This window comes from Salarias fasciatus, chromosome 3 (assembly GCF_902148845.1).
Source record: "Salarias fasciatus chromosome 3, fSalaFa1.1, whole genome shotgun sequence".
Taxonomy (NCBI): Eukaryota; Metazoa; Chordata; class Actinopteri; order Blenniiformes; family Blenniidae; genus Salarias; species Salarias fasciatus.
This window is the reverse complement of record NC_043747.1, coordinates 14,804,374-14,831,004: the sequence shown is the minus strand read 5'-3', so window position 1 is coordinate 14,831,004 and position 26,631 is coordinate 14,804,374. Positions and strand designations below refer to the sequence as shown.

Genomic DNA, 26,631 nt, shown 5'->3' with positions numbered 1-26,631 from the left:
CCACTCTTGTAGGTTAAAGCGATACTTCAACATTTTGGCAAATTGGCCCATCTAGGGCAATTCGGTAGTCATTTAGAACAGCATACTTACTTTTTTTGTGAGGGCGAGCTGTTGTTTATTCAGCGGTGCGTCTGAGGAGAGCTTCACGGCGGACATAATGGAAGTGGACGGTACAGTTGCTTCCCCTCGTCAAACTCATCAAATACACAATCCAACAACCCCAAAACACACTTTGGTGGACACGTTATAATCCGCACATTCACTACGCTGTGAAACACCAACAAATAATATTGTAGCGTTACGACATTGAAGCAAATATTGGGAACTACTTTTTCTTTTGAGATCACTACGCCCAGACGCCATGTTTAGTAAGTAGTTCCGTTTTAGCAATCTTCGCAAAAAAACGCTCAATCTCGTAATTTTGCATTAATATTTCACAGCGTAGTGAATGTGGGGATTATAACGTGTCCACCAAAGTGTGTTTTGGGGTTGTTGGATTGTGTTGGATTGATGAGTTTGACGAGGGAAGCTACTGTACCGTCCACTTCCATTATGTCCGCTGTGAAGCTCTCCTCAGACTCACCGCTGAATAAACAACAGCTCGCCCTCACAAAAAAAGTAAGTATGCTGTTCTAAATGACTACCGAATTGCCCTAGATGGGCCAATTTGCCAAAATGTTGAAGTATCGCTTTAAAGGTGCAGTCAGCAGTCTACAGGCTAGTTGCTGTTGGTCAGTGTTTATACTGCTAAGAAGGTGACAGAAGGTCACTTCTGATGAAACTGATGTGGAGTTTTGAAAGTGGTAGCTGAAGTGTAAAGCTTTCATTTCCCCCTTTTAGAGCAAACAGTAAACAGACGAGTTAACCAAAACCATTTCTGAAATCGACACTGTGGTGCTAATGAAATTATTATTGGATTGTATGTGTGTGTGCAGGAAACTGTGGCCTCTAATAGGGATGATTGATAGAGGGTGGTAAATGTTAAAATGCTTTTAATACATAGCTAGATTTTTGTCCATTCAGGTAGTAATCATCAATGTTGCTTCACAGTGAGAATGGTCTGGGTTTCATATGGATGAAAATCCATGAAATTGCATTTTAAGCATTCATATGCTTAAAAGTGCTTAGAAATATGTAGAATACCTGTAAGAACTGATGATTTCAAATGTATTTCAACCCTCTGGCTTCATTGGTGCTTTCATCTAAAAGTTTTTTTTTCAGTTTACAGTGGAAGTACAAACATGCTTGTTAAATATTAACAGTACCGAAGTTTGCTTGTGGAAAGTTTCTTATTGAAGGTCAGGAACAGATTCAGTCTTGATAAAGTTTACATACTGTTATACATACTTTATTTTGTATCTTTGATCAGAACTTCCCAGAGTGCATCACAGTTGTCTATTTACATTTTTTTTTTATTATAGGGACGGAGCAATTACTACTTCAGTAAAGTGCTGTTCATACTAAACCCATGTATTTACACTTGAAATAATAATAATTGAAAACAAAAGATAACATCTTGGTGATCAAGTTTATTTTTTTCTGGAAAAAGAAGACTGATGCCACGTGTTATTCACGAGGGAGAAAGAGGAAATTGGGGGTCGCACTATGAAGTTAAGAAGAAATAAAATGAGTAATGAAGGGAAAAAAAATAGAAGAAGTAATACATGCAAAGGAGAAGGAAAGAAAAAAACTGTACATGTGGTGCGCTCGAGGCGCGCGCATGCGAGAGAGAGAGCGAGAGAGAGAGCGAGAGAGAGAGAGAGAGAGAGAGAGAGAGAGAGAGAGAGAGAGAGAGAGAGAGAGAGAGAGAGAGAGAGAGAGAGATTTCTCTTTGTACTGAATGGAGAGTTGAGGCCGGTTCCGCTCCTGCTGCCTTCTCTTTTATATAAGCAGAGTTTGCATGCTGTAAATAGCTCAATAAGCCGGTTACACTTTACGTTTCGTCGCAGTCGTCTCTCTCTCTCTCCTTTGTGGACGCGGCCTGACTCAAATGCACCTTTAGGCGATTTTTCCTTTTTTTTTTTTTTTTGGCCCACAACAAAAGCATCAGGTCCGAGCGCCGCTGCTTCTTCTCCTTCTTCCAGTGGGGGGATTTTCTTTCTCCGTGCGTAAAAAAAAAAAAACCCAGCGTCCACACGCCGCTTTTCTCCCCCTGCCTCATCCCCGTTTTACACTTCCACACCTCCGGGGGTGGCTTTTTTTTTTCTTTATTTACCTTTCTTTTCTTTTTAATTTACTAAAAAAAAAAATTCTCACCCCGCGACCAAAACCGAGCGACAATGGCAGCTGTGACCAGCCCGGAGACGAGCCCTCAGCCGCGGGTGTATTTCCAGACGCCGGCCGGCACCACGGAGGAGCCGGAGACTCCGGTTCGGAAACAGGGGCGCGTTACCGTCAAATACGACCGCAAGGAGCTGAGGAAGAGACTCAACCTGGAGGAGTGGATTATCGACCAGCTAACGGACCTCTACGACTGTGAGGTAAAGACCCCCCCCCTCCCCAAAAAAAAAAAACAATACCCTCAAAACCAGTCGAGCGTATTGATCAGGCGCTAAGTAATAGACGCTCCTCGCGCGTGTGTATGTGTGTGTGTGTGTGTTCGTCTCAGTGCGTCCAAACCCGCAGCAAACTGTTGATAAAGACACATTACCAGGCCCTCTGTGAGCCTAGCCCTGCTCCCGTAGCATGCAGCCGGGTATGCGGGCCATGTGTTCACACATCAGGTAATAAAGGCGGGTATTGATCCGCAGTGAGCGTTACAGTAACGCCGTTACTGCTCTCTTTTGACTGGTGAATGGTGGCGTCGGAAGCCATGTGTCTGTTCCTCCATGCTTTCACCCACAGGTAGGTAGGCTAAAAGTAGCACATGCATCTTTATAGCCTGGTCATGAGAACGACAGCCTCGGCTCTTTGTTCTGATTGGCTGCAGCTTTTTAAAGCACACCTGTGAATTCTGGGCGTTTATTTATAATGGCTCATTGGAAATACCCCTATTTTTCACTAATTTTGTTGAAGTAGATGAATCGGTGTAGTTGCAACAAGTCATTATGAGATGAAATATGTGTTTTTTTCCATTATTCATATGATATTTATTCCTTTGAGGCAATTTAAAATAATCAGTATGAGAAAGATGTAATGCAAAAGTCAAAATAACAATCACAGGGCACTCATTCAAAACACTGGAAATAAGAAATGTCAATTCCACAGTGTGTTAGAAAAGATATTTCAAGACTTGTAAGTCATAGTAGTGGTTTAGTGTCTCTTTTTACCCTGGTAACCTGTTCAAGATGTTGCCTGCTTTCACACATAGTCTGCTGGGATTAACTTTAGCATCCTGCTACCCTGAATTGGGTAAAGCTGTATAGAAAATTGTTAGATGTTCCATTTGTGTATGATGAAAAGATGTTAGATGCCATTTAGATTACTGCAATCACACATATTTCACAATGTTTGGTTAATTATTATACATTTCTTGCATACAATCATGTAAAATATACTTAAACTAGTTCCGCATTTTCCAACCTTTTGTTGTTGGTGCCCCTCAGATTTTCTCTAAAGCTTCTGAAAACTGGACAACAAAACATTGCTGGAGACCCAGTGCCTTCACAGATGATTTACTATTTCGCAGAAGTTAAAGAAGAAGAGCATTTCAATGATAAAGGGATACATGGAAAGTGTAGCATTAGTAAACAACAATTGTAACGTGTCTGCATGTGTTGCGGGGTTCTTCATTTCCCACCCATCCCACCTGATGACTGTGCAGATGTATCAGCTCTGGCCGGCTTTAGATTCCCGGTGTCCTCATGCACCATCACACCCTCGGCCGCTGTGACACATGAAAACTCAATGCAGCTCTAATGCGACCTGGCGGCAGCTGTGCCGCGGCTGCTGGCGTCGGTAGTTGGTAAGCTCATGTCAACTCCCCTGAGCTGGCATTGACCCACATTCTATTCCCAGCGCGACGAATACGACGACTTACCGGGTTTGGGGAATTTCTAGTAAGCTAAGAGGAAAGGCAGGAGTTCAGTAGGCTGCTGGAAACACACTCAGCCGGAATTGCGCCGGGTTACAGGAGGCTTTTCCAGACATGTTCCACTGGAAAAAGTTGTGGTTTTCTTTGATATAGGCAATGATACACACGTATACAAACATGGAAAAAAAGGAATGCGCTGGCCGGTGCCTATTAAGGTCGAGTTGTTGTCATGAGGCAGACATGTCGGGGTGAGCTCACACTTCAAGCTATTCAGAGGATTAGCTGTCTTTATATTTACACCTGGCTGTGCAAAAATCCAATCCACCGGGCCAACTGTAACTACCGGTGCGCTGACGCTACGCCCAGCCACTGTGAATCCACTCAGCCATAAACCGATCATGTGGGGTCAGAAAAACCAGGCTGCGGTTGCGTCTTTTGTTTCCCGTGAATGTGTCCGTCCTGTCAACAGAGAATCTCCCCCCGATGGATGGCGTGACGGGGACATCCTGGGAAATGACACCACAGAGTTGCAAAACGCCAGCTGAGGTGATTAGAGGGCCGGGAGAGGATTTTAAAATCAATGTGCTTTGATTCTCAGCCAACAACGGATTAATATGTAATGTGTAGAACTTGCAGAGTCCTGACTCTGAGTGAATGAGCCCATGAGAGAATCTTGGCAGTGTGACTTTTTGATAATTAAACAAAGTGGTTTCTCAAATGTAGATTCCATTTTTCTTGAGGGTGGTCGTATTTCCTCAGATCCCTGTGTTTGATGCCATCAGTCTGTTCGGGTCAGCTCACAGACATTTAAAGTTAAAATCACTCAAATCAGACTGTTTTGGACGTGCGTCCCTCTTCCAAGACTCCTGTATTTGGCTTTTGCACCACACGAGTCGCGTCTTTCCATTGTCCTGATCCAGTCCCCGCCGAGGCAGTTAGACAACAAAGAGATTAATTTACAGCGGCTTCGCTGATAGAGACGCATTGGGCTCGTTTAGACGGGGAGATACGGAGCACGTGCTGCCGACCAGTGTAACAAGAGAGGCAGCCGCCCTGAGAGCAGAGGGTTTTCTGGGAGTACCCTGCTCACTGACAAAGACACCAGGCGTGTTCAGGATTTACTCCTTTTCAGCTCTTTTGATTTTTTTTTTTTCCCCCCCCCCATCTCTCCTTTTGCTTGGAATTGTCATAATCAATAATTCTCCTTATCAGCCTTCATAAGTCCTTCATCAACTTTAATTTTCTCCCTCTTCCTTTGTTAGTTCTGAGTATTAATAATACAGTGGAGTTTCAGTCAGCAGGGAATTCATTAAAGGCTATTTTTCCGTTCGAATCGTCCCTTTAAACACGCTGCAAGCAGTCGGCCAGTCATTTCTGCCAGCCCGATTGTCAGATATCCATCCAGCCACTTAGTCTATCAGTCAGAGTTGCTATTGGTAATATTGAGGAGCTGAGCCTGACTGTGATTCCATGGCAACAAGGCTTGCTAAATGTTTATGTTGGTTAACCATGCAGTGGAGAGAAACAAAAAAGGTTGGGTCCATTTATTGAAAACAGACTCAATTTAAACTGTAAAAGCAGTTCTACGATCAACATACTGTATTAAAGAAGTGCCTATTCACATTTTAGGACTCTGCATGTGGCATTGATGAAGAGGTCATCCGATAGGGCCATGGGGGTTATGGCTGCAGCAGCATGTTTGTGTGGGAACAGCTGCAGAAGTGCCTCCAAATCCCACAATCCCCGTCTCTCTCGGTTTACATTTAAAACCCAACTGTGTCCGCTGAAAGCACAAACCCTGAAATGTCTGTAAATGTTAGGGTTTGAGGGCGTCCTACGGCACATCGGTGCCTTTTTCCAAGCTGTGCCGTATGTTCTCCGTTGCAGGGAGCCTCGCTTTATTAGTGGCTTTGTGCATGTGGCGCTGTAAGTGGGTTTCAGCAGGAAGAGAGACGTGTTGGTTCGTCCACAGCTTCTCTTTAAGTAAAACAATCAGATTTTACTCCAGCCACGGAGTTATTTCCATGGAAACTGGCCTGTTAAAGTTTTATTTGACAGTAAAGGCTCCCTTTCTCGCACTTTTAACAGTGTTTTTCTTCCTCGAGTACTCCAGAGCTGACCAGAAGCTACACAGTTAACAGTGGGGAGAGTGGGCGGAACCAATCCCCAAACAGCAGGGTCCTACGTGGCCACACCGCGCGTGCACACACACACACACACACACACACACACACACACACACACACACACACACACACACACACACACACACACACACACACACACACACTCACGCACACATATGGGAATATGAGTGAGAACAGAGGCAGGATTGGTGAGCAGGAATGCAATAAACGGGGGAAGAGAAGGCAAAAAAAAGAAAAGGAAAACGTGCAACGGATGGCAAGAGGAGAAGAAGGAAGTAGTAGGAGTAGGCAAGGATGTTTTAGAGGGAGAAAGTGTCTTTTTGCATGAGGTTTCTTTTGGGTCTTGCACGCCTAAAACACTGACAAAACACCGTAGTACTTAAATCTTTAATTAGAGAGTTTGTGGAATCAGTCGAATAGATCAGCAGCTGCACTCTTTCGCACCTTGACTTTAAAGCCTTCAGGTCAGAAGCAACACTTCTCTTCAGTTCTGCTTTCAAGTTGAGTGTTTATTTTCCAGGGCGCAGCGTCACATTTATCTGTCAAGGGTTTCCCCCACATGTTCGCACAAGCCCGGAAGAACAATGGGAGTTTATATCCCCCCCGTCGCAGCATGTGGCTTTTACTTCATCAACAGTGTAAAATCTCAGCGTTTTAAAAAGGTTCGTATGCATTTGAATGAATTAAACTACTTGTTTGTGCCGAAATGGCTCATGTTTAAAGCCTTGTAACATAAATTAAAAAAAAAAACTGAAGTGATCAAAGCAAAGAATTCTTCCCATCAACAGCTGAATAAAAGAGGAAACAGTTTGAGCTACACTTCCTGTTAATCCTCAAAGCGTGTCCTTTTTTAGAGTTTAGAAGGTGTTTGACTAACATCACATGTTCCGCTTTGATACATGTTTGAGAACAGATAGTTTCAGGTAGGAAAACACACAGAAGGAGGGGAGTCCGACTGCGGGAACGGCTCTGATTTCATAGCTTTCCATGTTCTGGGTTAAGTTGGCCTCCTTCTCACACACTTACATGCTCAAATACATGCTCTCACACGCACACACTCGCACGGGATGCAACATTTCCTTAAACCGTGCACTTTAAGGTCTGAATACCAATCAGTATTACTACCCACAGTCAGTGTGTGTGTGTGTGTGTGTGTGTGTGTGAGTGACTACAAAGAGTGGTTGTTACACAGCGGGAGTGAAAGACTCCACTGTGTCTTTGTAAACACCCCCCCACACCGGGACACACACACACATTTCAGACACACAGATAGACATCCTAATAGCTCACATGTGGTTCTACATGTGGAACACGCCATTCTTTTCCTGGTTGATGTTGAGTGTGAGTCAGCATTCGCAGCAGTCTGACCCACTGACTTACTATGTGAACATTATTAAAGCAGTGAGCGAGCGAGTGCTGCCAAGAATACTGTGAGAGAGGGAGGACGACCGTGTGTGTGAGTGTGTGTGTGTGTGTGTGTGTGTGTGTGTGTGTGTGTGTGTGTGTGTGTGTTCTTGTATTTCTATCCTTGTCGGGGCCAAATGTCCCCACAAGGATAGCAAAACGTGGATCGACGTGCCTTGTGGGGACCTTTTTCCGGTCCTAAGTAGGAGAAACAGTGTTTTCTTGACCATGTTGTTGTTACTGAAAAAAGTAAAAGTGCAAAAACATTTCTTTAGGGTTAGGCTTTGTTGTGGTGTGGGTTAGGGTTAGGGTAAGGGTCAGGGTTAGGGGCTAGACATGAATGGGAGTCAATGGACGGTCCCCACAAGGATAGAAATACGAGACTGTGTGTGTGTGTGTGTGTGTGTGAGTGTGAGTAATCGGAAGGAAGTTAGAACAGCCAAATGAGCAAAAAGGCATGGATGAAGTAAAAGAGGGATGTAGAGAGAGAAGAAGGAGGGACATGAGTCACTCAGAGGAATGTTTATTCACATTGTCACAGGAAGTCTGTGAAGAAACAAGTGCGGCCGATGCAAACTGGAGATTGAAAGGGGAAAAAAAAATCAGCTATATTTACATACCACTTTCTCTGGAGAACACACGACACACACCTGATGGTTTACGAAAACACAGCTGCTCTTGTTCATGTTGGGTTTCACTGAATATACTGACGCTATAACACTATGGACCAAAAAGCAAATTAAAGTCACCATTTTGTTTCAGCTGCTTCGCGACAATTCAAGGTTGCATCTGTCCTGAAGTTGTGAACCTTTTCCAGATTAGATTGGCTGTTAAATAGGAGAACATTAGGAACGTAACTCACCTGACTTTACTGTTACTTTCAGAGGTCACTTGTCCTCATATTCAAGAGCTGGACACTCGTGTCCAGTTCTCAGTCGGTGAGTCGTGACCCGAAAAGTGGATTGGGAGACATTTGCCTGAGCAAAAACAAAAGAATATAAATATTTTAATACATTGAAAGTGAAAATCTGTGTTTATTTCTTGATTTGGGCCAAGGACCGGTGATGTACTGTATGCATTTCCCTTTACGAGAAAACATGCAGTGAAGTAGTTTAACTTTCTTCTACGTAGAGATGAGAAACGTTTTGAAGCTTCTGTGACAAAACCAGAAGAATGTCACTAGTGTGTGTGTGTGTGTGTGTGTGTGTGTGTGTGTGTGTGTGTGTGTGTGTGTGTGTGTGTGTGTGTGTGTGTGTGTGTGTGTGTGTGTGTGTGTGTGTGTGTGCGTGTGCATATTCAGTTTCTGTCCCTGCTGCCGTTCATGTCTTTGCCTCGTTGTTTTGCCATGCGTCAGCCGCTCCAGCTCGTACGACCTGATCGGCTCCCCTCCACCATGTAAATCCTCGAGTCTAATGTTTCAGCAGTCGCCGGGCTTGATGAGCGTGTCGTTCCAGCCTCGCTCGCACAGGTGAGGCTGTCAGGCTGCAAAAACACTCCCACTTTTAAAGACTGAAAGTCAAGTGGGATTCAGCTGCAGTTGTAGGAAAGCTAATAGCGCATTACCATGACCTGTTATCTGTTCCAGCTAGACAAATGCTCACATTATGTTGGTGCTTTTAATAGATATCCACTGGATGCCCATTAAATGTTAATGTCTGCTAATGTGTTTTGCTACCATAAGCCTAATTAATGTTGAAAATCCTCCTCAAATTCTCTCCTCGTTGTTTATAATGATCTACAGCTTGACACTCATCATTTTAAGAGACTGCTCGTGCTGGTAGTTATATCAGTTTTAAGACTGTTTGCACGCTTTGGGGAAGCCGTTCTGCGAAAGCTGCAGCACCCATGAGGAGGCGTTTTAAAGCAACGGTATGGATAATAGCGGTACAGTTGGCTACACAGGCTTCTGTTAGGACTATATGTGGCACTGGGGTGTTGTTTGCTACAAAATCACTTCAATATGAGGCATAAATTAGATTTTTTTTTTTTCCAGTGGTGTGGGTTTATTGGGGTCCACGTTAAAGCCATATTGAAGCATATTGGAACAAGCACGCCGCTGTCCTTATCTTTATAACATTAGGGACTGACGCTGGCATCAGGTGGCAGCAATCATATCGCTGTCTCTGCCTCTAAGTAACCGGCTGCAGGTTGAGCGAGGTAACACAGATCCACCCAGGAGGGTATTTAAGTCCCAGGAGGAGCATTAAGAGCAGACGCCAGTTCAGCTGGTTGGTTGACGGCATCGAAGCACAACTCAGTTATGGCTTTATTCATTTTGCGTGATGTGTTGTACTCTTCACACACCAATAGCAGATTGCCAGGAGCTCTCTGCAGTGTTAAATTTTAAATATTAGATATTTACAGAAAGACAGCACATTTTAGAGTAGCGCTTTCCGAGCGAGTGATTGTCACAGGTGCCATCTTCCCTCCAACGTTACCGCCGCGAAACTTAAGATCCAACAACGGCGCAGAGGATGACGGCAACAACGCGGGAGGGAGAAACTGCTGTGGTTCACACGTCTGTAGGAACAAATGGAGGGATGAAAGATGTGTGGACAGATGGACAGACAGCCGGCAGGCAGGGAGACAAACAGACTAGTCATCAAGATCACAGAATAGTAAAAGTTTTTCACGATTGTCTGTTTATTGTACTACATCAGATCCCCTGTGTGTCATATTTAGTTGAGTATTAATGTTCTTTTATGTTTTAAAGCATGAAAGCCATATTTGAGGAGTGGCAACGAGTCGCCGGTTTATCAGGAAGCACATCAGGCTCACTCTCTTTCTCTTTTTGGTTTCTGTTTAAGTTCTGAAATGTGATCATGTGACCCTACAAACCCCAGCAAAGAGGAGCACGTTAATTAATGATAATGTAGAGACGGCCAGGGTGTCTGTTCCATATGGTCAGTAAGCGAAACCACTATCCAGACTACACCTCAACTGCTGAGATAATCTGCTGCAATCTCACACATTCTGAGTTTGCTAATCCCGCAGCTGATTGACTGACTATGGAAATGCGGCGTATGAAGTGATTAGATTACCCAATGAGTTGCCGGCGTCGGAGAGGTCAGTGCATGTTGATGATGGATCCGTATGAAAGAGTAATAACGTTCTCTAATCCCTTTTGAAAGCCGTCAGGATTATCTTTTAATAAAAGACTGAATTAAATTTTTGCACAAATAACCATTGTTGCCCCCCCCCCCCCGTGCAGAACCTTTGTGTAAATAGTGTGTTTAAATGAGCCTCGGGCGTCTCGGTTTCCTCGCCGTCTGGCTCAAAATGGCAGAATAAAGTCATTCTTTGAGCTACATGGCACATGAACAACTGCATGCAGTACCTGCCAGCAGTGACATAATGATAATCAGCTTTAATCCTTGTTTGTGTGCATTCTTGTTCTAATCTGCACGTAATCTCGTCTTTCAGTCCAATTGTAGCGGTAATGACTTTCACAGTCAGTGGGAGAGACTTGTGAATACGTGCTCATGTTTTCTTTTGTCCCTGTAGGTATTTAATATTTTACCTATTACATATTTTTGCGCCAGTGATGATTAGTAATCGACTGAAGATAGTGGAAAAATCTATTTGTGGGAAACCCAGAGGCTATTTATCCAATTTACCCAAGACGCCTGCACACATGCGCAACATATACATTTCTTGAATACACTTCACTGGCTGTGTATGTGATTGAGTGGAGCATGATATTGGACTTTTATTTCCCAAATTACATTTTCTCCTTATTATCTTCTGGAGAAATCACACATTCCGAAAAAAGAAAAAAGAGAGAAAAAAAACAGGAGGTGGAGGATGAAAGCGTCCACTAGAGATGCTGTCTGCTTCATTCATTTCAGATGAGGGATTTCTGTAATTAGGGTGACCTGAGAAGAAAGTGAGAGTCGGATAATCTTAGTGTGATGTGATGGAGAGCGTGAGAAAGGGAGAAGCTGGGTGAACGCGACATGCAACAGTAAATCAAAGATTTGTTGGCACTTTTAGGGCCACAGTAAGTCCGATTAAAAGTTTAGGAACTTGATTTTTCCAAGTAAATTTATATCCATTCACTGTTTAGATTAAGTGACTGTGGCAAATGAGGATAAAATCCACAGGTCATGCATAAAAGTCTTGGTTTCTGTCAGTGTACTTCAAATCGACGCGTCAGTTTCCCTCACAGCTGTAGGTAAACAACCCCGACAAACTGTGCCGTCATGTCATGACTAGAAAGCAGAGCGACGCAGAGCTCCAGCCTTGGCAGCGCCGGCGGTACAAGTCCACCCAGGGGCCGGCTGTGACCCCGAGGGACCGGCGGGGTGTCTCCCCGGGGAGGCGGCGGCGGCGGCGGCAGACGCATTCAGTCAACACACAGAAACCGCTGAACCGTTCAGCCAGGCCAAACAGGCCGATGTGGAAACCATTCAGCTGCACCACCGACAGCCATGTCGGCGGACAGCTTTTGGACCGGGTTCAGGGTTGGATGGCGAGCTACATGTTAACTCTGCACCCTGCGAATAGATGTTTGTTTGCGCCGGGTCGAAGCCTTCAATCATGTCATGGGAGTTTGCTTTATGATGATAAATGCTGAAAACTACCGATCTGCCTGCACACATGTGACACCGAGCACAACGTCAGCTATTTAACTCTCTAACTGGGCCAGTCCCGGTCTATTCGTGACTGTGGCTTCATCTCCCAGTTCTTTTCTTTCCAAGGATATCGCTTTACTCTTTATTACAGTATATGTCTTTTTACATCAATGCCATTGTCCTCTAATTGCAGTGCATGCGCGATCTGAACTGCCGTGCCCGCGTCCTAATTGCAGCGATGAACATTTCCTGGCTTTAACTTGAAGACTCGCTCGGTGTACTTGGAGCCCGTGATGCTTTGGCTTCCTCCCGCAGAAACGTCTAAACCAGCCCACACAGCAGCGGGCCGCACATTAGCATGCCCACACCGCTACCGCGAGGCTCTGGAGGCTCCGCGTCCTTTTCCTTCACATGACCGGGCGGCTTGCAGTTTTATCAGCAGTCAGATAGCAGGAGAGCTGACAGGGCTGCAGAGACTAAACAGATGGAGGCACGTACGTGTTGTTTTAAGAGAGAATTCGACCTTACTTTCAGCAGATGCACTGTAGGGAAACCCATTCGGGATTCGCTGTTTGTTAAGAATGTGTGCAGTATGAAGATCTTCAAACAATAAAAAGACATTTCTATGTTATGTCGCGCTGTAAAGAGGCTGTTTCACTTGATCCGCTTTGGCCTGCAGCTCTTTCCTTCTGTTTTTCATAAGATCCAAAACAGGACATTATATTCTTCCTGTGAGGAAGTACATCCAACTGATTAGACGTGCAATAGAGATGAGGATCAGCCGTGCGCGCCGGCTGAAGGTGCACGGCAGAGCGCTCGCACACACGAGACACTGGGCTGGATTAAGTACATTGCATTGATTATGGATTGCTGTGTTTTATGGTTTCGGGGTTGTGTTCGTGGCCACATATTCATTAAAGCAGCCATTCACCACTTAGATTAATTGAGCACACACACACACACACACACACACACACACACACACACACACACGAATGCTGACTGGCTCTGGTAATGTCGCGCCGTCGACTTTACCCTCTTGAAGTGTTTCTGTTAACTCCAACACACACAGTCATGCAGCCGCTTCCCACAGATATCATTGCAGCCCCAGACCCCCCCCGCGTCTCCCGGGGTCATGTGACCAGGCAGGAAGTAGCCGGGCGTGCTGGCCTGGCGTATTAACCCCTTCGTCATTAAAAGAGAACAAGAAAAGCTGCTTTGTATTTCGCTGAAATATCTGGTCTCGCTCTTGTTTTTTCAAACACAGAACTGTTATCACAGAGGAGATTCCGGCAGTAGTGAGACGGTGCTTTTGTTGTAAGACCAGCAGATTCCTGATAAGCAGCCGTGTGTAAGACGGGAGGCGATACGAGGGCGATAGAGAGCAGCAGGCGATGACGGACACCAAGCATCCCCGACGCCGGCACCCTTTGTTGACCTCCCAGCGACTCCCGCTCTCCCTGCGAAGAGGCTTCGTGCCTCCAGTGAGGTGACCCAGATGCGAGCAGCGACTGCAGACGCAGCGAGGGAGCAGCACAGGCTGGCCATGTCAGATCCAGAGACGGGACGTCACGGTGGACGTAAAGATAAAGGGACAGAGGCAGGAAGTCGGGGTCAAGCCCAGTGTTTTTCCCACTATTCCCACCCTGCCTGCGTGTATTAATCTGATGACCGCAGACCAAATTACCGGATCAGTCACAAGGGTGTCATGAATTACTGCTCTTGAAGTGGCTTCCAGGAAGCCTTTCACGTCCTAGTCCTATCTTTTTTAACAGAAAATGAATAAATAACTGCTGATTGGTTATATTTGACTCTTACAGACTTTAGATGCACGTTTTGTTTTGTTTTTTTTTTTCCCGCTGCTTCTGAGACACTGGTAAAACACGGAGGTTGCAGAAAGCATTTAAAAAGATTTTTGAGATGAACTCAGATAGTGGATGCTGGAGTTAAAATGCGGTGGAGCTGGATTTGACACTTTCTGGAGTAAACGAACCTGCTGCGGCCCGGTGCATCAACAGCACTGGCCTCCAGTCATTTTACCGAGACCTTATGAGTAACGAGTTTGAATGAACTAAAACTGCTCCGGTGATTTTGATGCAGCGTTGTGAACCGGCATGTGGTCTCTATGTCCTGTAAAAATCAGTCAGAATGAATCCATTTCTGCACACTTCGCCGTCTGCATTCACACATATTTTGCACTGAGGCGTGCAGCGTGGGGTAATAGTTTTAATGGAACACACACACGAACTTGCACTCATTCACCCACAATGCAGAAACACTTAGCAAAACACTTTCTGCATTGACCTCAATAAAGAGTCCTGCTCTATCAAATCGAGGAGGTATGACTCAGTGCGGCGATGCGGACTGCACGCCGTCTTACATCTCCATCTCGCTTTCCACAGTGAAGACAAAAGAGAAGCAAGCCGACCGGCGGCGGCGAAGGTGTCTGCTCTGTTCTCCTCTGACGGCTGCATGTAGGATCAGTTCGCCAGGCAAACCGCAAGGAACACACACGAGGAAGTTGGGAGCGAGCGTCATTGTTCGGCGCCACGCGGCCTACTTTTCCCACTTCTCCCGTTTCCTCCTTCCTCCATCCTGTCGGCTCCAGCCTTCTGTTCCCAACTTCCTTTCCTCTTTCCCCTCTACCCATCTCTCCGTCCCCCCCCCCCCTCCCTCCTGTGTCATACCCAGCCAAAACAGTCTTTGTTGTTGCGTTTTGTGGCGGAGCGGGCGATCGGCCATCCTGACGTCCTGTTATTTTTATCCTCGCTTGTCACCAAGGAGGCAGAGAAGCAGGGGCTGTTTTTCGTCTCTCATCCAGCTTGCGGTAAACCCGAGATTCTATCTAAGTCTCCTCGTGTTTAATTCCAGGTGATGGCACCCCACGCACACACACAGTTTATCCTATCAAATGAATCAGTTGCGTGGTGTGTTTTCGCCGAAAGACGTGCTGTGTAATCTTGGTAGGTGGCCTCTGTGACCTACTTTCCCCCGGCGGCTCCCCCGCATGGACAGAGGTGATCTTTTGTTGATACGAACCTCTGTTTCATCAGTCAAGAGAGTCGATGGAGATTTCTTTCTTTTTTTTTACTGTAAAGTCTTTCCTCTTATTGGATTCTGAACTCCAACTAATCACAGTGGCGCTGTTTGTCATTTCAGTCAGATTTGAACTGTGTCCAATAAAGCCAGGCCAAAAGACAAGCTGCGCGTTTCGGTAGCGCAGAGATATTTCCAGCCGTCACAAAAGGCCTTTTTATTGTAACGCGAGGACGCTGACCCACTTGTGTGCGTAACTTATGTTTTTTTGGCGAAAGGAGCCGGAGACCAGCATTAGATCTTCCCGAGCCTGCAGCCACGGCGCCTCCCCTAGCGGGAGAAATAGTACTATGACCTACACACTCACACACTATATTCACACACACCATGTTCTCATACTGTCACATCTCATTCTGCTCTGTACTGTAGGAAGCCTGCAGATGAACAGTTTCTCTCTCTCTCTCTCTCTCTCTCTCTCTCTCTCTCTCTCTCTCTCTCTCTCTCTCTCGCTCTCTGTGTAAATCATATTTACGAGTTTGTCTGGAAGAGTGTAATTAAATTTCAAGACCATGCGATTTCAATAAAGGCTGTTTGTAATATCTGTATATCTGTTTCTTTTTCTGGCTTTGCTTCTGTGTTACGCACAGCACCGGTTGTGTAACTACAGCCAATAAAAAAAGTGCTTTTTCTTATTTAAAAGACTGTCTAAATTAGCATTATTCATTTTTAAGCCAGTACTTCGCCCCAGTGTCCGTCTAGCCGCCGTTTGTAAAGTAGAAGAATATTCTACATGGACTTTTGGATGGACTTAAGAGAAGACAAAGCAGGCTTTTCTTCCTCCACCTGAAGACTCTCTGAATTGTTCACGCTTCGCCACTTCTGTTTGTGAACTTGCCAGTATGCCGTAGACACCTTTTCTTCCCGACCACATCTGCGGCCGGCAGCAGAAGCCCCCTCCAGACTCTAGACCGGCTCAGTAAGTCAGTCTGGAGGATTGTTTTGGAAACCCTCCCTCGTGATTCCCTGCTTTCTTTGTGTCTCCTCTCTGAAGCCTGTCTTCCGGCCTTTTTCAGCATCTCCCTCCCTCTCTCCTCTCTCCTCTCTCCTCTTCCTCCCCCCTCCTCATCTTCTCTTTTCAGCCTGCTCCGCTCAGCTGCTGCCTCCCCTCGATACGCTCCTTAACCTCTTACCTTCCTTCCTCTCGGCGTTCGCTCCCCCCCCTCTCCTCGGTCTGCTAAATCATTTTCAAGCCGCTTTTCAATACCGTACAAACTATATGTCGCGAATGTCTCATTAATGGGGAGTAAAACATTTTTTAACCGACCCATCGTGAAAACCCTTTTTTTGAATATATTCCGATGCTTTTATTGTTTAGCTTCCTCTTCTTTTGCGTTTTGGTTGATGCACCTTGTAGCACATGGAGCCCACATGTTGTGCAGATCCGTCTTTGTGTCAGACTTCGCAGCCTCTCTGTCTGCGTGTGTGTGTGAATCACAACCAGCTCCTCTGTGTGTCAGCAGTTAGCATTTTGTGTCCTCAGGTTTATATACATCCCAGTTTTTAGAGCTGTGATTTTAAACGTTTGCAAAAATAACAGTTTGGATGAAGAAGGGTTTTTAAAAGAGCGTCATCTTTCCACCCTCGTGTTAGTGTCAGTCTTTTTCCACATCATCTGGGTTTATGCTTACAGTGCGTGTGTGTGTGTGTGTGTGTGTGTGTGTGTGTGCGTGCACGTGCGTGCACGTGCGCACGTACAAGCATGTTTCTTTGCTGACAGTAAGTCTGTCTGTCACCTCCAATCTCTATCTCTCTCTCACAGACTGTCCTGCTCCAAAATAAATCCTTACACACACACACACACACACACACACACACACACACACACACACACACACACACACGCACGCACACAATTCATCCAGCTTAGACTTATTACTGCTCATTTTTATAATTCCTTAATCCACGAGTGTGAGCGATGTTCAGGAGTATTGCAGTTTAAAAAACACACGTCAGTTAATGTGGCACATGAATGTGCACACACAGCATGCTGTGCGTGTGTGTGTGTGTGTGTGTGTGTGTGTGTGTGTGTGTGTGTGTGTGTGTGTGTGTGTGTGTGTGTGTGTGTGTGTGTGTGTGTGTGTGTGTGTGTGTGTGTGTGTGTGAGTGAGAGGAGATAGGGGGCAGTTGGGCAGGTGCAGAGACAGCTGGTGTGGGCAACTCGAACCAAGGGGGAGGACGAGACGGAGCGAGAGATTCCTGGAGAACGACATGAATATAGCAATTGAGCAGCAGAAGAGTGGGGGAAGCGGGTGTATGGGCACGGGCGAGCTCCCGTCGCCAGCGGTGGACCACTTTGATAGGCCACACGGCGTTGGGGAGAGGGAGGCTATTAAGCCTCAGAATAATCACAATGGAGCTGATTGGAGATTTTGAGTTGTGTTGAGAGGGCAGAAGAAAGACGAATCTTCAGTGAACTCATTTTACGTTGAACTGTGTTGCTGTCCTGTCGACACTTTCTGTTTAATTTTTTTTTTTTTTTGAACAGTTAAAAAAAATGAAAGAAATTAGCCCATTTTGAACAGACACCGCAGATTAGCTTTGATTGAAACACTTTTGAGGGCTTGAAACAACGTTGCGGCGGAGACTGATTATCTCCTGTAAGGAGAACGTCTCGACACATAATTTCAATATTTCAAGGTACATTTGGATCCACGTTAGCGCGGGGAAAACCCTCAAACCATCCTCAAACAGCAGACAGCATCACATCAGCTGATTTCACACAAAACAATTTAAATTAAACCCCTATTCTAGACTTGTCTTGTCAGAAACTGTTAACAGTTCTCAGTGATGTTTGTCACATTGATTATGAACCATCCTGATGAACACCGCTTTGCTTACTCGTCACAATCGCCCCCGTTTATTTGCGTTGTTTCAGCTGTAATTCCTCTCAGCACACACTGCGCCGCCTGAGGTGTGTCTGGCTCCTGTAGCGACTCCGGCTTGTTGCTCCACATCCTTTGTTGCACAAGTGAGGAATTAGCGCTGCTCACTGTTTCTCCACCGACATTCCACTCTGCATTTTGACATTTTTTTGCACTTAAACAAAGGGAAATATTTGAAGTAGTCATTATTCGGTTGAATTTTACCAGTTTGGTGAACTTCCGATCGAACTGGGCCGTGTGTGGCACGCGAATTAATGTAAATCTGACATCCCTGATGTGTTTTCCAGTCCTCTGGAGTTGCATCATGGTCTGAAGTTCCCGTCTCTTTGTTTCTTTTCCCCCGTCATGTCCAACATGCCGGCTGATGGAAGCACATCACCCTCTAGTGTTGAGACTGCGGACAGTCGGCTGTAGCGGCACCACGTCATACAAAGAGAGAGCGAGAAAGAGAGGAATGATGGCGGCTGGCTGCTCCGTTCACAGACGAGCACACAACATAAACACTGGCTCCGGGAACAGAACGGATGAGGAGGATTTCTCCTCCGTGTCGTGTGAGCGTTAAATAAAGCGCCGCCGCTCTCTTCCTGCAGGAGGAGGCCATCCCGGAGCTGGAGATAGACGTGGACGAGCTGCTGGACATGCCGAGTGACGTCGAGCGGGCCGCCAGGGTCAAGGTAGGTCAACGCATGCGGGGGACACATGTGTAGAAGGAAGAAATCTTTTCATTGTTGTCTTTTCTCTTTTTCAGGACTTACTGGTTGACTGTTACAAACCTACTGAGGTAAGAAAAACAACCTTTTTTCCCTGCAGCGTGCCCTTCTAAGATGTGTCCTTTTCACTGCGAGCCTCCTCATCGGTTCTCTCCCTGCTCTAGGACTTCATCTCAGAGCTGCTCGACAAGATCCGAGGGATGCAGAAGCTCTCCACGCCTCAGAAGAAATGATGGGGTCGCTGCCCTCCTTTCTTCTCCTCCTCCCACTCCATGCCCCCCCCTTCCACTTAGGCCCTCACCTGTCGTCTTCCTGCCGCTCCCCGCCCTTTTATTTCAAAGTTTTCTTCCTTTCAAGATTGTAAAATGTCAAACCTGAACCTTGTTTCTGCTTCTAGTCAGACCCTCGTCTGTGGTTGCCTGGATATTTTTTTTTTGTTTGTTTTGTGTTTTGTTTCTGATCCGGTATGTCCTTTCATTCAAACAGCAAAAAGAAAGATAAAGATAAGAAGGATCGATCTGAAAGCGATTCGTCGGCCTTAATCCAGGCACTCTGTTTCCTCTTTTGGGCCTTTCTTCAGCTCCCCCCTCTTCTTCCTCCCACCCCTCCCTCTGCAGCTCCCTCCATCTGTCTGAGGAGGAAGAGGAGAGGAGTCTCGTAATTACAGCCCAGAGTGGGAGGAAGAACAAGAGAGGCAGGGAGAGAGTCTGTGCCAGCCAAAAAAAAAATAAAAAATAGAAAATGAAGTTGGAAGGGTGAGGGAGGAAGCAGCCAATCAGCTTGAAGCAGGGCCCGACCGTCGCTTGTGTCTCCACAAATGAGACGACGAGAATCCAAAAGTTGTTCTTTTAAAACTTGTGAAAGAAGCCAGCTGCTTCCCTGGTTCAGTGTGAGGGCGTGAGGACGTTCACTTCACTTTAGTTTTTTAATGAAATACCTTTTTTGAGGGGGGGGTCAGTACACTCTTTACTAATTAGCTCCCTTAAATCCCTTAAATAAGAGGTATTGCTGCAGTGGTGCTTTTTAAAGACTGTCATTCTTTTTTTTTTTTTCTTCCTCTTCTTCTGTGTGTCTGTTGGGAAAAAAAAATCTGCACTATGTTATTTTGGAAAGAAAATCTGGAACCTCTGGCCACTAAAAAGTAACGTTGAGTTTAAGTTTAGTGCGGGGGGGAAGATCTGATTCCCGGAAAGAGTCTCCGGTTGGTCGTGGCGGTCGGTGGTGGCCGGACTGCTTTCTGTTTGAAGCTCGGCCCGACGCGGACTCCCCCCTCAGCTGGATTCGGAGCTTTCCTTTCCCAAAATGCATAGTGTGGCGATGAGAGGCTCTTGAGAAGCCACTGCTGTCCAGCCTGCACATACCTCTGTGTGTCTGTGTTGCTCAAAGCTACGTGTGTGCGAGTGTGTGTGTGTGTGTGTGTGTGTGTGTGTGTGTGTGTGTGTGTGTGTGTGTGTGTGTGTGTTGCTACATAATGTACAGCAACAACTGTTGTAGGAGAGTTTTTTTGGGCCTGTATATTCTGCTGTTCTGTACGACAGATTAGATTTTTTTTGTTTTTTAGTATAGGACTGGTTCCTGTTTTTTGGTTTTGTTTGATTTTTTTTGTTGTTTTTTTTTTTTGTTTTTCTGGATGCATTTTGACACACAAACACACACTGACAGTCCAATAGGGGACCCAGAACAAAGCTGCCTTTTTTTTCCACCACCCCCCCATCCCCATCTCGTTTTCACTCCTTTCTAATACATGACATTCATTTTTTTTTTTCTTTTGTTATTTTTTGTTCCTTTTGGGATGTCAGCTCGGAGCGGCTGCATCTCTGGAGCTCCTCCCTCCGCCCACCGTGTCTGCAGACCCACCAATAAGACGCTTGAAAGGAAGGGACGCCATTGTTTCAAACTGAAGCTTTTTAAATGAATTCACCCATTTTTTTTTTCCTCCTCACTCACTCAAACACACACACACACACACACACTGACAGGCCATACTTTGAGGGTGGAGGAAACGGAACCACTTCAGCAAACACAGCTGCCTCTAACACACTTACACACACACACACACACACACACACACACACACACACAGAAACACACCCAGGCACTGCAGAGAGAAAGAGAGCGTGAGACGGGTTCATGGATGTCACAGGATCTGTGTTCCTCCTCCTCGCCGCGGCTGCCAATCACCTCCCAGAATAAGCCATCTGTTTCTGATCCTGGGCCAATCAGATCAGAGACCGGAGCCTTTCGGGGCGCAGCAGCAGCAGCAGCAGCATTCGCTCTAATTTCCTGTGACCAATTGCGAGCACCTGTGGTGACAGCAGACCTTCACTGTCTGTCTCTTTCTCCTGAAAGCGCCAACACACACACACACACACACACACTTTTGCTGCTCGTTCACTTCTCCCTTGTCATCTCCTCTCATCCATTCTCTCATTTGTTTTTTTCCTTTTTTTGAAACAGATGTTGCCTTAGGTATTATTTATGTTACACAAACCAAATAAACAGGAGACATTCATTTTTAAATAAGTAACGCAAACTGCTGAAGTGGTGTGTGTTACTGAGCGGAACTGCTGCGTGCGGAGAATCTCGGATCTTCTGTCGCTCCTTCTTTTTCGAGAAACAAAATGAGATTCCGTCATGTTATTTTTTATTAGAAGTGAGTGTTTAATACTTAGGCCTTGATACAGTGATTTTGTTTAGATAAACAATGTTCTTTACATTTACCATTTGAATACTGGTCTGTTTTTATTGTGATCATGACACTTCTCGATGCCGGGCCTTGGATTACATGTAGTCGAATCAAAATCCATTCGGATCTCCTTCTGATGTGATTGCTTTTGCCTTTCCTGTTGCGGTTTGTCCAAACGGAGCGCCGTCTGCCGCGTCTTCGGTTGGTCAGATCGCAGCAGGCAAGTTTAATCAGCACCTGAATTTGAGTGGATTTTCATTTCTGAATCCAGGTTTGGGTTATACCTTCTTAGACTGTTATTGAGAAGTCTGTTTTTTTACTGTTGGGGATAATTGCAAAAAAATAAAACAAATAAAAAAATTATATATATACTGATTATCATCATCGAGGCTGAATACAAGAGCTAAACCATGCAGATTGGAGAAATTGTGGAGGGTTTTTTTGGACAATGATTAGATCAAACCAACAAACAAATGTAGCAATACCAACAACAGGTCTTGTTTTTGCCCAGTTTTGTTACACTTTTATGCAACTTTAATAAAAATATGTAAAATGGATGAGTTTCTCTGTCTTTTTTTAAAATCAAGTTCAGACCCATCGCTTGTTTTATTTATTTAAAATGTTTTATTTATCACTTACACCTGTATGAAGGGTCTTGAAAGATGTTCTAAGTGATTTTGAGGGTCATTGTGAATGATGTCTATGAGCCTGAAGCTGGCCAAAAAAAAAACAAAAAACAATCCAAGGTTACCCTTCCTATTTTAGTTGACAGGACCACCTGTTCTCCCTTTGCTCTGGCATGTGAAAACGTCCCATGGCTCCAAAACGATTGAATTTCTCCAATCATACATGACTCCTTAGATTATGCTGCTACTATGGCTCCATCTAGCGGCTTTAGTCAGGATGACCCGTTATTTCACCAACTCATCAAATGTTACTGGGATCAAATAAGCAAAAAGATGACATTACAGTCTACTCAATTTCAATATAAATGCACATGAATACATTCTGAAAGTTTTCCCACTTCACATATCACAAAATGAGCGAAAAAAACAAAAACTGTTGCTAGCTTGATTTATAATTGACTGAAAAATTGTTGTAGTGTTGTAGTATATCTATGTGCTTACTTTATATAATTTTGTCAGTTCATCAATGTTTTTTTCTGAAAATATAATATAATATAATATAATATAATATATAATACTATCTTTATTATGATTGGCTGGCTCAGGGTTGTTCTTCATTGTGATTGGTTGCGTGACCTGCGGGATGTCCGCTCTGATTGGACGCTGCAGGAGCTTTTCTCTTCGCTGATTGGCTGACTTTACGGATTGTAGAGTCCGGCAAAGTGTCGAACTGAAGAAGACTGGAGCAAAGAGGAAGTACTTTTTTTTTCTTTTCCAGCAAAAAGCATGGAAATATAGTAAATCGCCATACAAGTTTCTCCAGCTAAAACCGAGGCACACGGTGAGCGGACTTCTCTGTTTACTGTCAACTTCTTCGCTCACAAGCGGCGCCGGCTGCGCGCACGGAAGAGAAGCGTTTGTTAATCCGCGTACAGGAGGAGAGGATGAGTGTGGGAGCTGCTCACATGGCGCTGTAGTGTTTTTAGTGACACCGATCCTCAAACTGAATGGTTTTCAGTGACATTCAGACGGAGTACAGTCGTGTGTGTTCGGCAGGGCAGTGTGGCAGAGTGCTGCTGGTCAGTCCCCCCCCCCGGTCCGTGTGAGCGGTCAGTTAGCTAGTGTTGCACTTGACTTCACAGCACGTCGATCGCCCTTATTCTAAGAATAAAATGACATAAAGCGAGTTTTTGGAGGTTTGAACGAGATTTATAAGTTCGCGGGCTTTCAATGAAAATGCATCAGATGTATTTCCGGTAGTAATTTTGGTGTAAACACCGCTGTGGGTCTGTCTTTTACTGTATGACATCACGGCAGCAAGGTAGCTGGATTCAGATGAGACTTCCGGTTTGGTAACAAAATAAAAGCATAAACATGCCTGTTATTAAGAGGATAACAAATATAATTTTTAAAATTAGGTGACCATAATACACTGATATATTATGTCCTGCTTTTATACATTTTAAAATGTCCCCCCTTCGTGTTTGTTTCTTTAAAGGTACTTACTTCCTGTTGTGCGTGGTGTGTTTATATCGCTGTCTTGACAGACATGGCAGACATGGCTCAGGCACTGTCCAGAGGACCTCTGTCTGCAGAGTCAGCTCTACCAGGCACACATCTGCCTTTCTCTAACACAGACGTGTGTTTCTGACTGTTGCATCTATACATTCTAACAGATCACTGACTTTACTGCCACTGGACAATCATAATACTCACCAGTGCCCATCTGTTATTTCATCAAGTGTTTAAGCAGAAACTCATGGTGCAAATACAGTCCAGTTCTTCTTTGTGATTGCCGATGCCAGTATTGTTGACAGCTCATATTTATAATCAGCAATATCAGATAAAAGTGTCATTTTATGATTGGTTTTGCAAATTGTTATAATTGATTACATTAATCAATTCAATAAACTGAAGTGTTTGCATTAGTTTAGAACTTTTTAGGAAAAAAATAATGCAGATCTTTTCAGGTATCATTAATAGGTTTGTTATGATGGTAGATTATATTTTCATGGAATGAAGGGCATTCTCTACAAATTCAGTTTGTTTCTGTATAACCACTGATTGCTCTAATATTGTGTGTCTGCATGTTTCCAGTCCGCCATGCCGGCCCAGCCCCCTGTGAGGGAGCCAGAGGAGGAGATGGAGCTAGAAGGAGAATCACATCTTCCCGAGGCCAACGGAGAGGTGGAGGAACACAGGGAGAATGAAGGAGGAGGAGGGGGAGGGGGAGGAGGGGGAGGCGAGGAGACAATGGAGGAAAGCACGGAGGAGAGGGAGAGCGACTCCGAAGAGAGTGAAGAGGAAGAGGAAGAGGAGGAAGAGGAGAGTTCAGGTAAAAGTCCAAGTGCTTGCCTGGTTTTCCGGTTTAAAAAAAAACACACACACCCACAAAGAGATAAAGATACAGTCTGTGCAAAATGTTATTCTCGTTTTAATTTTCGGTCTTCTGTGCAGAGATGGACGACGAAGACTGCGAGCGAAGGAGAGGAGAGTGTCTGGATGAAATGTCGGATCTGGAGAAACAGTTCCAGGAGCTGAAAGAGAAGTAATTGGAAGGAAGGGACGGAGTGTTTCCTCACGCTGTCAGGGAGGAAAGAGAGGCTGAGTCCACTCTGTGATTGCAGGCTGTTTCGGGAGCGGCTGAACCAGGTGAAGGTGAAGCTGGACGAGGTGCTGACGGGGAAGGCTGGAGAGTACAGGGAACCACTGGCGGCCTTGCAGAGCAGCATGCAGATACGGACACAAGTCGCCGGTAAAGAAAAGAAAAACCTTCTGTTTGAGTAAAGCTGATATGAACTGATGGGAGTTTGTGTGGCAACATGGTGACAACGTGTCTCTCCACCTCCACCTTTACTGCAGGGGTGTACAAAGAGCTGTGTCTGCAGGTGATCAAACACAAGCATGAATGTGAAGTACAAGGAGCAAAGCAGCACCTGGAGGTACTACACACACACACACGCTGATTGTTGCAGGTCATTCTTTTAAAACAGTACGTTAAGTCGTTCTTTGTTTAAACTTCGCATACATGACAAACCTGATAGATCATTGATTCAGATTGCTGTCATATATTCCAAGCTTCCTTGCTTGAGTCAGACTTTACTGTGTGTGTCTTTGTGTGTGTGTGTGTGTGTGTGCATTGCAGAGTGAGCGGACGTTGCTGTTTGATGCGATGAAGACGGAGCTGCTGGAAAAGATAAGAAGGCTGGAAGAGGACCGACAGAACATAGACCTCAGCTCGGGTAAATACGACAGTCACAAAGGGATCGGTATTAAAAAAAGGTGAGTTTAGAGGGCGACTTGAAGAGAAGGTGTGTGTTCTCTGTCCTCAGAGTGGAGTGATGAGATGAGGAGCAAGAAGTGTAAACGGAAGAACCTGCTGGGCCGGGCAGAGAGGAAAAAGAAAGTGGCTCTGGTTTCAGGTAAAAAATTAAATCCTTTCTTAACCCTTGGATGTTCGCAGGATAGAGGTGAAACGAGGATGTTTGGTTACCCTGTGTAAGCGTAACTCAGAGTGTGTGTGTGTCACAGGGCCTTTCATCGTCTACATGCTGAGAGACATCGACATCCTTGAAGACTGGGCGGCGATCAAGAAGGTAAAAAATCTTTCTGTTTTAGCTTAAAAAAAAAAGTCATGTCAGAGAAATCTGACTTATGATTCAACATGTGGCCTCAGTAGTCGTTCATCATTATTTCTAAAGAGGTTTTCACTCCTGAATTTCTTTACTGACTACATAAGAGGTTGGAATTTAAGGACTGTCTGTGTTTCTCAGGCGAAAGCGGCGCTGTCGCCACTCAAAAAGAAGGTTGAAAGTAAGTCTGGCTGCAGCATTAGCCAGTAAACCAGGGCTTCGTCTCACATCCGTCCTCTTTTTTTTGTCTTCCAGAGCGGTGATATGAGGAGCATCCCAGCCACACACACACACACACCGCATCACATTCCCGCCTGTTCTACCAACACCTCTGCATTTCTCTTCTCGACTGAACTGAACTCTGCAAACTTTAGACTTTTTTTTTTTTTTTTACCGCATCTCCGACCCTCCCGATTGGCTACTGTACCACTTGTCTGTTTTTCTTTTGCTATTTAAAAAGTTTTAAAAGTTCTTGATGACATGAAAACTGTGTATTTATAGAATGATTTATAACGTTTAATAAAATTTTAATCTTTATTACGCACGCTTTTGGTTTGCTCCTGGTTTTCTCTGGTGGCTTTTTACTTTTTGCGAATGTGTCAATAATCAGAATGGCGAAAGACATCAGAAGACAGAAAGTGCTTTTATTTGACATGAAGACAGGTAGACAGAACAAATCAGTGTGTGTATTTTCATCTTGCCGGACAAACTCACACAAGGTTTCTGTCTGAATTCCTTTTATCTCAGAAAACTTCACGTCAGCGCTAAGTCAGGCCATCCTGAGTGAAATCAGCCATCTTTGATTCCAACATGGTGACGTTATGAGCTTTTAGTATGAGATCAGCTATATATTTTTTGCACTGATGTAGATAAGTTAAGCACAAATTTCAGATTTACAAAT

At 44.9% G+C, this 26,631-nt stretch overlaps 2 protein-coding genes across 2 annotated transcripts; both read left to right on the top strand.

The window, feature by feature from the left end:
• The first annotated feature begins 1,830 nt into the window (after positions 1-1,830).
• ppp1r14bb (protein phosphatase 1, regulatory (inhibitor) subunit 14Bb) lies at positions 1,831-22,027 on the top strand. The gene is made up of 5 exons (XM_030120993.1): positions 1,831-2,103; positions 2,253-2,480; positions 18,667-18,750; positions 18,825-18,857; positions 18,951-22,027. Exons 2-5 carry the CDS (start codon positions 2,280-2,282, stop codon positions 19,017-19,019), a joined length of 387 nt encoding a protein of 128 aa, XP_029976853.1. The 5' UTR covers positions 1,831-2,103; positions 2,253-2,279; the 3' UTR covers positions 19,020-22,027.
• Positions 22,028-22,819: 792 nt separating this feature from the next.
• On the top strand, positions 22,820-26,274 carry brms1 (BRMS1 transcriptional repressor and anoikis regulator). The gene is made up of 10 exons (XM_030120946.1): positions 22,820-22,939; positions 24,196-24,433; positions 24,556-24,646; positions 24,726-24,853; positions 24,961-25,040; positions 25,244-25,340; positions 25,431-25,520; positions 25,630-25,694; positions 25,872-25,911; positions 25,986-26,274. Exons 2-10 carry the CDS (start codon positions 24,202-24,204, stop codon positions 25,991-25,993), a joined length of 831 nt encoding a protein of 276 aa, XP_029976806.1. The 5' UTR covers positions 22,820-22,939; positions 24,196-24,201; the 3' UTR covers positions 25,994-26,274.
• Positions 26,275-26,631: the final 357 nt, after the last annotated feature.

Coding starts and splice junctions, on each gene's coding strand:
- ppp1r14bb (XM_030120993.1), top strand. CDS start 2,280: ATGGCAGCTGTGACCAGCCCGGAGACGAGCCCTCAGCCGCGGGTGTAT. Junction 2,481..18,666: donor CGGACCTCTACGACTGTGAG/GTAAAGACCCCC, acceptor CTCTTCCTGCAG/GAGGAGGCCATCCCGGAGCT. Junction 18,858..18,950: donor ACTGTTACAAACCTACTGAG/GTAAGAAAAACA, acceptor TCCCTGCTCTAG/GACTTCATCTCAGAGCTGCT.
- brms1 (XM_030120946.1), top strand. CDS start 24,202: ATGCCGGCCCAGCCCCCTGTGAGGGAGCCAGAGGAGGAGATGGAGCTA. Junction 24,434..24,555: donor GGAGGAAGAGGAGAGTTCAG/GTAAAAGTCCAA, acceptor TCTTCTGTGCAG/AGATGGACGACGAAGACTGC. Junction 25,521..25,629: donor GAAAGTGGCTCTGGTTTCAG/GTAAAAAATTAA, acceptor TGTGTGTCACAG/GGCCTTTCATCGTCTACATG.